At 40.8% G+C, this 10882-nt stretch overlaps 1 protein-coding gene across 1 annotated transcript; it reads right to left on the bottom strand.

Moving 5' to 3' along the window:
* Positions 1 to 6751: 6751 nt before the first annotated feature.
* On the bottom strand, positions 6752 to 7702 carry LOC115461948 (olfactory receptor 1019-like). Its single transcript, XM_030191999.1, has one exon. It carries the CDS (start codon positions 7700 to 7702, stop codon positions 6752 to 6754), a length of 951 nt encoding a protein of 316 aa, XP_030047859.1.
* Between the last annotated feature and the right edge of the window lie 3180 nt (positions 7703 to 10882).

The following is a 10882-nucleotide window of genomic DNA, read 5'->3' as shown; positions in this document are numbered from 1 at the left end:
AGATACCCAGTGCTAATTCACTCCATATTGAAAAGCACCGCTCCGCTCTGCCGCTGGTTTTCAAGATTACCAGTGCGGTTACAGGCGTGCATCCTCATAAGTTCAAAATCCTCTCTTTGATGCTAATTCACATACACTTTTTATTATACTTTATATGCAGGAATTAGCACTTATCCTTTCTGGGTGTTTTCTAGTAAGTTCGCTCTTCAGCGAGCTACTGTTTCGCTTTAGCTTCATTAGGAGCCGAACCCCCTATATTTTTGCCTGCAAACAGAAAACATTTTTTGTGCTGTGTGAAACATCCAATATCCTCACATACTCACTTTATCTTTAGATCTACTTCCTTTACCTTTCACAGTGTCTGCTGCTTTTTCCAGTCTCCACTGCTTTACTAAACTGAAAATGGCGCCTATCGGCTGTTTATATAGCGTTGGATGCCTTCGGTTTTATCCAATCAACTGATACCAGCTGGTTTAAAGAGGATTCCCTTCCTTCCTTTATTTTTGTGTTTAGTCCGACCTTTTTCCTCCTTCTTTAAAATCATATGAAGGCCTTCCGTTCCACCCTATTGTTGATTCCTACTGGTACCAACTACAAACTCTTTGGTACCGGTAGGAATCAACAATAGGGTGAAACTGAAGGCCGTCCTATGATTTTAAAGAAGGAGGAAAAAGGTCGGACTTTAAACACAAAAATAAAGGAAGGAAGGGAATCCCCTTTAAACCAGCTGGTATCAGTTGATTGGATAAAACCGAAGGCGTCCCATGCTATTTAAACAGCCGATAGGTGCCATTTTTAGTTTATTAAAGCAGTGGAGATGGAAAAAGCAGCAGACACTGCGAAAGGTAAAGGAAGTAGATCTAAAGATAAAGTGAGTATGTGAGGATATTGGATGTATCACACAGCACCAAAAATGTTTTCTGTTTGCAGGCAAAAATATAGGGGGTTCGGCTCCTAATGAAGCTAAAGCGAAACAGTAGCTCGCTGAAGAGCGAACTTACTAGAAAACACCCAGAAAGGATAAGTGCTAATTCCTGCATATAAAGTATAATAAAAAGTGTATGTGAATTAGCATCAAAGAGAGGATTTTGAACTTATGAGGATGCCCGCCTGTAACCGCACTGGTAATCTTAAAAACCAGCGGCAGAGCGGAGCGGTGCTTTTCAATATGGAGTGAATTAGCACTGGGTATCTGAAGTCACTTACCTCTCAACGGAAAACCTGTGTGTAACATTTTGGTTTGCAGTTGGTTTAATAGAATTTGAATTCACAAGCAAACAGTGGGTAGATTAAATTCACAATGTTGAAAACATAGGCAACATTTTTCACTATTTGATTATTGATTATTTATTTTTTGTATAATTTGGTTCTATTTGTAACGTATATGTTTTTATTGTATTTAATTTTTTTTTAAATGATCTATTTTATGTGTTAAATATTTATGTATATGTATCTTTTAGAATATCCTGTGTGACCCCTGAGGCAGACGCCTTTGTGCGTCGAAACATGGACCGTGTCAAGTCCCTTGGAGTTTCAGTAAAGTTTTCCATTATCATCTGCCGAGTTGGTCTAGTCTGTGGTCAGCCTCTACTTCCTTTGTACTATGTGGATTCGTCATAGAGGAAACAGGAAATGAGGGCGGAACCAGAGCTGAGAGAGAGAGAAGGGAAAACAACTAAGCACCGAGCTGAGCCTGCATGCTTTTTACCACTGCTGCCACCCTAACCCTGACGAGGTAAAAAAGATGACTTTTAAAATTCGGAGGGAGGGGGCCTGCAACTCGAAGGGAGGAGGGAGGGAGCGAACGAACTTCCAGTGGTTGAACGAACTTCCAGTGGGTGAAATATTGGGGGTGCTCGAGCACCCATAGCACCCATAGCACCCATGGAGTCGGCGCCTATGCTGGAGAAGTATACATATTGTGTTTCTTTTTCTTTTTTTGCAAATAAACTAAATGAAATAACTAACAAATACATCTGCACAGCATTTCCTTTCATAAACTATTTAAACATATGTTAAAAATTAAGATGCATTCCACAAGTCTTCTACAAACAAGATTCCTATTTCACAGCATTACTGTTGGGAGAAAGATTCTTCCAAATATTAATGATTCACTCTTGGCATACTCCAAACATTCAAACAGAAAAACAGGATCTCCTAAACATCTAGGGATCACTCCAGAAGATCAAGGACATGCTGGAGTTGGTGAAAATAATGACCTTAAAGATTTATCTGCAATATTGGAAGATTCGCTCTCAGATGTTACAACTAGAGCCACTTTGTTGGTATCATTTATGTTTGAGCAATTTTTTAATGATTTTTTGAAGCTATAATTTAAGAACTCACACTCATTCTTTTGTGGTCAAAGACGATGGGTATATCCTGATGATACTAGATGTACTCAGGATAGATGGAAGGAGTTCCTGAAGAAATTAGATCCTTGAGGGTTTCTTTTCTGTTAGCATTCCCATGTAAATGTATGGTGTGTTATTTAGGTGTAAAGTATGTTTTCCTTGCACCTGAAGAATTGAAATCTTTGGACTTGAAAAAATTATCCAGAACTGGAGGATCATCATAGATGGTTGATTGTATTTGAGTTTGTGGGTTATTAGGCTGGCACTTTTCTTATTCATTTGGTTGCTGTGAAGATCTTGTTATCTATTTGACCACTCCCCCTGTCTTTTCTTATTTAGTGGCAGGGCAGCCGAGAGAGGGGGGCAAAATTTGCTGGGCCCAGCCTCTCAGGGGGGGCCAGGGCCCAGCGCCAGCAAGCTTCTTCAAGCCTGCCTGCCTGCTTCTAGGTCTCAGGTCTGTCTCTCCTGCTCCTGCTGCATGCTGCCCAGGACCCAGATGATTGCATTAACACAATATCACATTAATGCAATCATCCGGGTCCTGACCCCGGCACACAGGAGCAGTCACTAAGACAGGAAGGTAAGGGGGAGGGCAGGGAGCGGTGGTGATATGAGTGGTGGAGGCGAAGCAGCAGTGGCCTGAGTGGGAGGGGGTGGCAGCTGGCGGTAGCGGCCCAGGTGAGGGGGTGTGGTGGTCCCGGCTGGGTCTTTTGGCGGCCCTGTTTAGTGGTCTGAAGGGTTGATATCATCAATAATGTTTTTAAAACAATTTAAAACAATAAATCCTAATAATAAATAAATAAATCCTAATTAAAAGTTGCAAATCATTAAATTAAAAAAAAAGAGAAACTGATATTGCCTATAGAGTATCAGATAAATAGCTTTTGGACAGATCTACAAGTGTCCCTTTCTGTCTCATTAAGGCAACCTCTTCTTCCTAGCTCATAGGGAAAGAGCGGGGTATAAATACTACAAACAAACAAATAAATAAATAAATAGAGTAGTAGGGACTATAATAAAATGGTAAAATGAAAGCACTAGGGGCCCATAAATGTTGGTTTGTAATTGATATTATTACCTATATGCTTTATTATTGATCCAATTAAAAAGGTTATGGATTTAGGAAAAAAAATATTTCAATTTCTGATTTTGTTTTGTCCTTACAATTTATAATCTCATTCTCAGTTGCACTTCTACAGTCCATTCTGGTACCTATAAATCATTTTATATTTGTTATTGTTCTTGGTGCTAATATTTATGTGGAATAACTGGGAGGGTAACTCAGCATTTAAAACATCATCCTGTTGGATTATATTTACTTTTAAACCTAAAGAGTGCAAGCAAAAATATGGCTGAAACTATTAAAAAATATTTATATCCAAAACAAATAAAGAATATAGCCCAACATAGCCCAAAACAATATTAGCAATCAAGACACAGTGTGGTACAATTGAAAACAGCTTGGTCGCAAACGTTTAGCCATGACTTGTACGTTTCAGGTATATATGGGTAACTTACAGTATACTATAACTTATGGATATAATTGTGCTCTCCATCCAGACATTGCCTATATGCACACCCATCTGCAAACTATATGTGTGCGTAGTTACAGAATAATACGGAGGGGGCATATTGGCAAACACTACACATATGTGCATCTATGCTAATATTCACTCCGCAGACTTACTCGCTGCTTAAGTTGCATGGGCAAGGCTTAGGCAGAGAATCTGTTAGTCTGGAAGGCGGCAGGAGAGAAGAACTGAGAGGAAATCCATAGCCCCAAAGTCCACAGCTGAACCCTCCCCCCCCCCCCCCCCCAATAAAATGGAGTTCTGGCTACACCCCTGGTTAATATCGTAACCTTCTGTGACTTTGCCAAAGCCTCAAAAAATTCTTCTAATGCAGAGCTCTTTAAAATTAATTTCCTGATTTCTATAAGTAGGTTACATTGACACTTTTCTTTTGCTAAAGATTTGAACTCAGTTAATATAAAGGTATGAAGCCAGATATTTTACAGGCTTTACTTTTAAGAGTAAAACATCTGATACCATGAGTTTACAGAAAGATACAAGGCGAACCTGTAGACCTTCCAACGTTCAGCAGGAATGAGATAGAAGACATTAAAATTCTAATTTGGTTTAAACGCTTTAATTTACATCAATGCATGAAACAAGCCATTATAATATAAAAAGCTGAGAAAGTATTAACAATGACATGAAAATGAACCAAAAAGTTTATTTGTGCATATTCATGCAAGAGACCTAAGACAGAGCTCATCTGTGTGCTCCTAGTAGATATGTAAATACGAACCAATCTGCCTCCCACCCAGATTCTAAAATCTGTTTATATCTTTGTCTTTTCAGAACACATTTAGGCACTTTTGAACCTTTCTATCCTGCTTGCTATGATTAATATCCCTTTGAACCAGGTTCCACAATTTATTTATTTATTTTTAAACAAGCCGTTTAGCTCATTAAAATGGGCAGCATTTTTTATTTGTGAAATGTAATTCCCTTATTGTTGTAATATTTTGTCTGTCTGTGTGTGTGTGAGAGGGAGAGACAGTGAGTTTGTGAGAGAGGGAGAGAAAGTCTGTGTGTGTGTGTGTGTGCCTGTCTGAAAGAGAGAGAGAGAGAGAGAGAGTCAAGGAAGGAGAAGATAAATTTCTCCCTGCTTCTATTTGTCTTGTAAAAATACAGAAGGTAATATTTTGTGTGTGAGAGAGAGAGAGAGAGAGAGAGAGAGAGTGTGTGTGAGAGAAAGTGTGTATGCACCTGTCTGAAAGAGAGAGAGAGAGAGAGAGAGTGTGAGAGTGAGTTCAGAGAGAGAGAGAGAGAGAGAGAGAGAGAGAGGGTGTGAGTATGTATGTGTGTGTGTGAGAGAGAGAGAGAGAGAGAGACAGAGAGAGAGAGACAGAGACAGAGACAGAGAAAGTGTGTGCATATGCGTCTGTCTGAAAGAGAGAAAGAGAGAGAGAGAGAGTCAAGGAAGGAGAAGATAAATTTCTCCCTGCTTCTATTTGTCTTGTAAAAGTACAGAAGGTAATATTTTGTGTGTGTGCCTGTCTGAATGAGAGTGTGAGAGTGAGTTCAGAGAGAGAGAGAGTGTGTGTATGTGTGTGTGTGTGTGTGTGTGAGAGAGAGAGAGAGACAGACAGACAGAGAAAGTATGTGTGTGTGTGCATCTGTTTGAAAAGACAGAGCGTCAAGGAAGGAGAAGATAAATTTCTCCTTGCTTCTGTGTGTGTGAGTGTGTGAGGGGGAGAGAAAGTGTGTGTGTGTGTGTGTGTGTGTGTGTGTGTGTGTGTGTGTGTGTGTGTGTGCCTGTCTGAATGAGAGTGTGAGAGTGAGTTGAGAGAGAGTGTGAGTGTGTATGACCATCTCCTTCTGGTTCTCTTCTCTCCAGGTCTCTTCCCTTCCATGGGCACCATTTCTCCCCTTCCTGATCACAGTCTCCTCCTGTTTTCCCTTTACTTCCCCTTCATTGGCACCAGCTATCCCCTGCCCTCCATGATCACCATTTCTCCCTTCCACTCCATGACCACAGTCTCCCTTGTTTTTTTCATCCCCTATTCCCAGCATCTGTCCCTTTCAAACATCTCTCTCTCTCTGCCCTCCTTCTACCAGTAATTTTTTCTGCTATCCTGAATCCCTACCCCTTCCCGTGGTCCCCTTTCTCTCTCTCTGTTAACTCCTGAACCCTCACTCCTCCTCCCCCCCAAGTCCACGTTCTCTCTGTCTTATACCTGCTTCTCTCAGCCCTCCAACTTCATCTTTAGTGCTGCAGGCAGAAATCGGAACGCTGACAGGAGCAAGTATAAGGAGAGAGAACCACTGCTGCTGCCTACAGCGTCTCCGGGCATGCTGCAGTCTGCGCACACCTCATTACTCCGCTTCCGCATGGCTTTCCCCTCGGCAGCCCCCCGCCTCTGGATGAGGGGAGGGGAAATAGGAGCCAGGTTAAGAAGCACTCTCGCAGCTCGTCGGGGTAGCTCCAGTAAATGACAGACGGTGCGGGAATCGGGAGTGATCCGTGATGTGCCGCGCATGCGCAGAACAGCTGCGCTGTTCTGCGCATGCACTACACGTCAGTCACTCTTCATTTATATAGTAAGATTGCTAACATTCAGTTTCATTGGATGGCCCTTATTCCTAGTATTTAATGACTGGGAAAAATTAAAGTTAAGGACCTCTTTTACAAAGTTGCACTACTGATTCTCAATGCGGCAAACGAGAGGAGGCCCATTCAATTCCTATGGGCTACTCTCATTTGATGTGTGGGAATTGCTAGTATGGTTTTGCAAAAGAGGCCCTTAGTTCTTCCATTTCTCTATTATTTTGAGTCAGAAGTCAAAATAAAAAAAGTCTCTTTCCTTAAGCAGATTTCACATTCCTTCCTTAGTTTGCCCTTTGGAAGAAGCTAACTTTTCTTTGTATAGCTCTCTTCAGAGCAATCTTAACATCCTTGTTCCTCAAGCTGTAAATGAATGGGTTGAGCATGGGGGACAGCACATTGTACACCACACTGGCTATCTTGTCCTTTTCCATGGAATAGCTGGAAGAAGGCCTGAAATACATGAACAATATTGACCCATAGTAGAGTGTTACCACAATGAAGTGGGAAGAGCAAGTAGAGAAGGTCTTGTACCTTCCACCAGCTGAATGCATTTTCAGGATGGTTTTGATGATGCAGATGTAAGAGATCAGGATGATCAGGAAGGGCCCCATTACTACCATTGGGGCTTCTGTGAAGATCACCAACTCATTGATGGAGGTTTCTTTACAGGAGAGCTGTAACAGTGGTGTGAGGTCACAAAAGAAGTGCTGGATCTTGTTGGACTTACAGAATGGGAGACGGAATGCCAACAGTGTGTGCAACAAAGCATTCATAATGCTGATGATCACAGAAGCAAACAACATGCTAAGACAGGCCTTCTTATTCATTATTGTGATATAATGAAGAGGATTACATATGGCAACATAACGGTCATAGGCCATAATAGACAAGATCATACATTCTTCTATAAGAAAAACAATGAAGAAATAGAGTTGGATAAAACAGTGGGAGAAGGAGATGGTCTTCTTGTCAGAGATGAGATTACTTAACATTTTGGGTACTGTGACTGAAGTGAGACACATATCCACAGAAGACAAGACACAGAGAAATAAATACATGGGTGTATGGAGCTGGGAGTTCCCACTAATAATTGAGATCATGGTTCCATTCCCCAGCAGGTTGATCGAGTACATGGCCAGGAACACTACAAAGAGTGCATTGTTTAGCTCTTCATGGTCTGTGGGTCCCTCAAGAATAAATTCTGTAACTGCAGTCTGATTCCTCCATTCCATTTCTATTCCCTTACTAAGAAAACATTCATCTAAGAGAAATGGATCAGGATTTCAGATACATGAGGAAACCTCTTTCCAAGTACTCAGTTGCTGAAGAATATATTTAGGAGCATGTCTGAAAATGGCTGAAAAGAAAAGTGAATGAAAAACACAGTTTGTACCTTTCCTCACTTGCAAAAAGTGAATACAGCTAAGCACACCATATCACACACTACCAACAATCATATATCTAATGAGCAGTTTCCAGAATGAACTAGTCAGCTTAGAAAACAGTAACTAGATCAAAATCTCCCCATCAGAACAGCTAAATAGTGTAGCCAGATATATTTCAGCCAATCAAAGATTGGGCAGTTGATGGAGTACACTTTGATTGGTGGGCTTTGAGGCTTCAGAGTTATGCTTGTAGTGTCCACAGATAAAACAAAGGCATAATTAGCAGGCATTTTTGCATCCATATAGAACACAGTTTTGGAAAGGGCACTAAAAATAGATAACAAAAATCTGAGCACTAAGTTAGTATTTCATTATGAAAAATTTGTGTACCAAATGCTTTTTTATAGATCATATACGTAAGCCGACAGTTAAGCACCAACATTTAGGTGCAGCCACATCATATGAAGAGCAGTTGTTAATCTTTGTGTCTAAATGTGGCATTCTGATGTGCAACTGACAGTATTCTATAAGTGGTGCCCATTGCTTGGTGACACACCCATGGTCTACCCACACTTCCCCACCCCCTTGTAGTTACATGCTAGAACACATTGGGGGAATTCTATAAATGGTGACTACAGGTAGGTGCCAAAAAACTGTATTATTTAATGACAGAGTTGGGCATCAAATCTATTATAAAATAGTAGCACAAGTCTGCAGTTACGTGTCAAATTTTAGGACCGACCATTTATGCCATGTCTATGACTGCTGAAAAGGCTGGTGACTAAAATTAAACAGCTGGGGGCTTTAATGCAACTATTCTTTAAAGCACACGCTGAAATAGTTATATTCTCTCCCCCCCCCCCCCCCCCCCCCCATTGGATTGCCCCTTTGCAGTTATACACTAGAATAATTCGGCACCAAGTTACAGAATAACGCTTAAGTGCACTGTGACATGTGACTGCTGTTTCAGGCCCATTTTGGCATCTAACAGCCATTACCTCCCTTTGCCATGCAAAATGTTTAACACTTAATTAGTGTCTAATTTTGACATCACTTATAGAATTCTCCCAAGTTATAGAATAGCACCTAAATGCACTTTTCTTGTACCTGATGTTTCACCTCCATTTTGGCATAAAACTGCTGTTGAAACGCAGATATGATATGCCCAAATTGGAGCCCAACCTTTGGTGCACCATATCTAATGAGGGTAGTGAATTTGCAAAGGGGAGAAGAAATTTCCAGGGTCAGATGCTTACCCAAAATTAGCTAAGTAAACTTTTGAAAAATCTGTGGCTTAATAATTAAACATAGTGGTAACTGTGATTTTTCAAACACTTGCTGCAGAATTGACAAAAATGCATGCTTTATTTTAAATGTTGTTGTAATAGTACATGGCAGGACTGAATGTACGTGGAGTGCACTCACTGAATCACCTTTATGCAGAGAGATTACATTTAAATACTATAAAGGTAATTTTACAATCATTGTTTTGTGTTATATGTACAAATATGCATGTTAATTGACATTTATAAAATACCAACTGACATAAAATTACACACCCTAACATGCTGGCATGTACTTCTCTAGCAGGCATTTACAGGGTTAGAGTTTGGGTAGAGCATGGTTGGAATTTCCAAGTACACACTAAGATTATAAAATATGTACCTGAACAATCTAGACACAGACACTTACAAATTTTCATTTAGGGATTGAGAGTAGATGCAAATGTCCATGTTTGCAATCTAGCCATGATTTCTGCAAAGCGAATGCTAGCATTTTACAAGATGTAGAGGCACCTAAGGCCTTTCATTTAAGAAGGGTTCTGATGTTAAAACAGCAGCTTTTACACATGTAGATCACCTAAACATGCAAATAGCAATGTTAGAAAGCTCCACACTACACATAGATTGCAAGAAGACATGGCTAGGGCACAGAGAGTGAAAGTTTGAGTGGGGCTATGATATTGAGATATTCCCAGTTTGTAGATGTAAAAATTTATACCTGCCTTAAGGTGTAAGTACCTGCTTGAAAGGACAGGTATAAAGGCGAAAGTCAACAACTTACTCCACTCCAGATCATCCACCAGCATAAGATCCTCTTGCACAACCATGCCCCAGGCATGAGATTCCACACCTGAACACCCCCCCCCCCCTTCAATATGAAGTTTTCCCCACCCTTATTTGACAATCTGTACTTCAAGTTTTCTGCTACAGTTCATGATTGACATTTTGGAACCTGGAGCTGCCATGAGAAAGAGCAACCTGTTTCCATTAGAATACCAGGGATTCTGTTAAAAACTAGAGATGGAATCAGGGGGTTGAGGAGGGTAGTCTGCTTAGGGGAGGTTATTCTGGGAATCTTAACACCAGGAGGAGATGAGTAGGAGGTTTAATTTCAAGGAAGGGGGATGAGGTGATGATGCCATGTCAAACCAGGACTGAGGAGGTCATCAGAGGAGGGGATCTCATACCAGAAGTGGTAATCTGAGAGGGGGAATATCATGCCCGGGGTGATTGAGTTGGGAGTGGGTATTGATGTGGAGGCCCAAAAGAGAGGAGATGATACCAGGGGGTGTTGAGAGGTGAGGGGGTTAGATGCTGTTGGTAGCTACAATTTGGTGAAGCTGTTCACATATACATCTAGAGAACAGTTGTGTGCTTTTTAACACCAAGCAAAGCTTTTTAAAATAACAGTGCCGTGAAGTCCTGCATGCCCATACAAACATTTTACAAGAAGCACTGCATTCGGCAGTGCCTTTGCATAAATACAGTGGAAACTTTCTATATCCCAATTAGATCTCCTAATTCTGCTTTCAACGTCCTATCAAAAATTGTCCTTCATATATTGTTATAAAAATAGCACCTAATTAGGCACCTTGTTGCCCTCTTAAACCAGTCTCCCTGCTATAAAATTACCCTCTATTCATGTAGCAAAGCAGTTGATCTAAAAGTAGCCTTCTTGGTGGCCCAAATCAAGCTGCTTGGATATGTGCATAGTGGTTAAATATCACCACTGTGAGGGTATTTC

This window comes from Microcaecilia unicolor, chromosome 2 (assembly GCF_901765095.1).
Source record: "Microcaecilia unicolor chromosome 2, aMicUni1.1, whole genome shotgun sequence".
NCBI lineage: Eukaryota > Metazoa > Chordata > Amphibia > Gymnophiona > Siphonopidae > Microcaecilia > Microcaecilia unicolor.
Note: the sequence above shows the minus strand (reverse complement) of the source record. Positions and strands in the feature narration are given on the sequence as shown.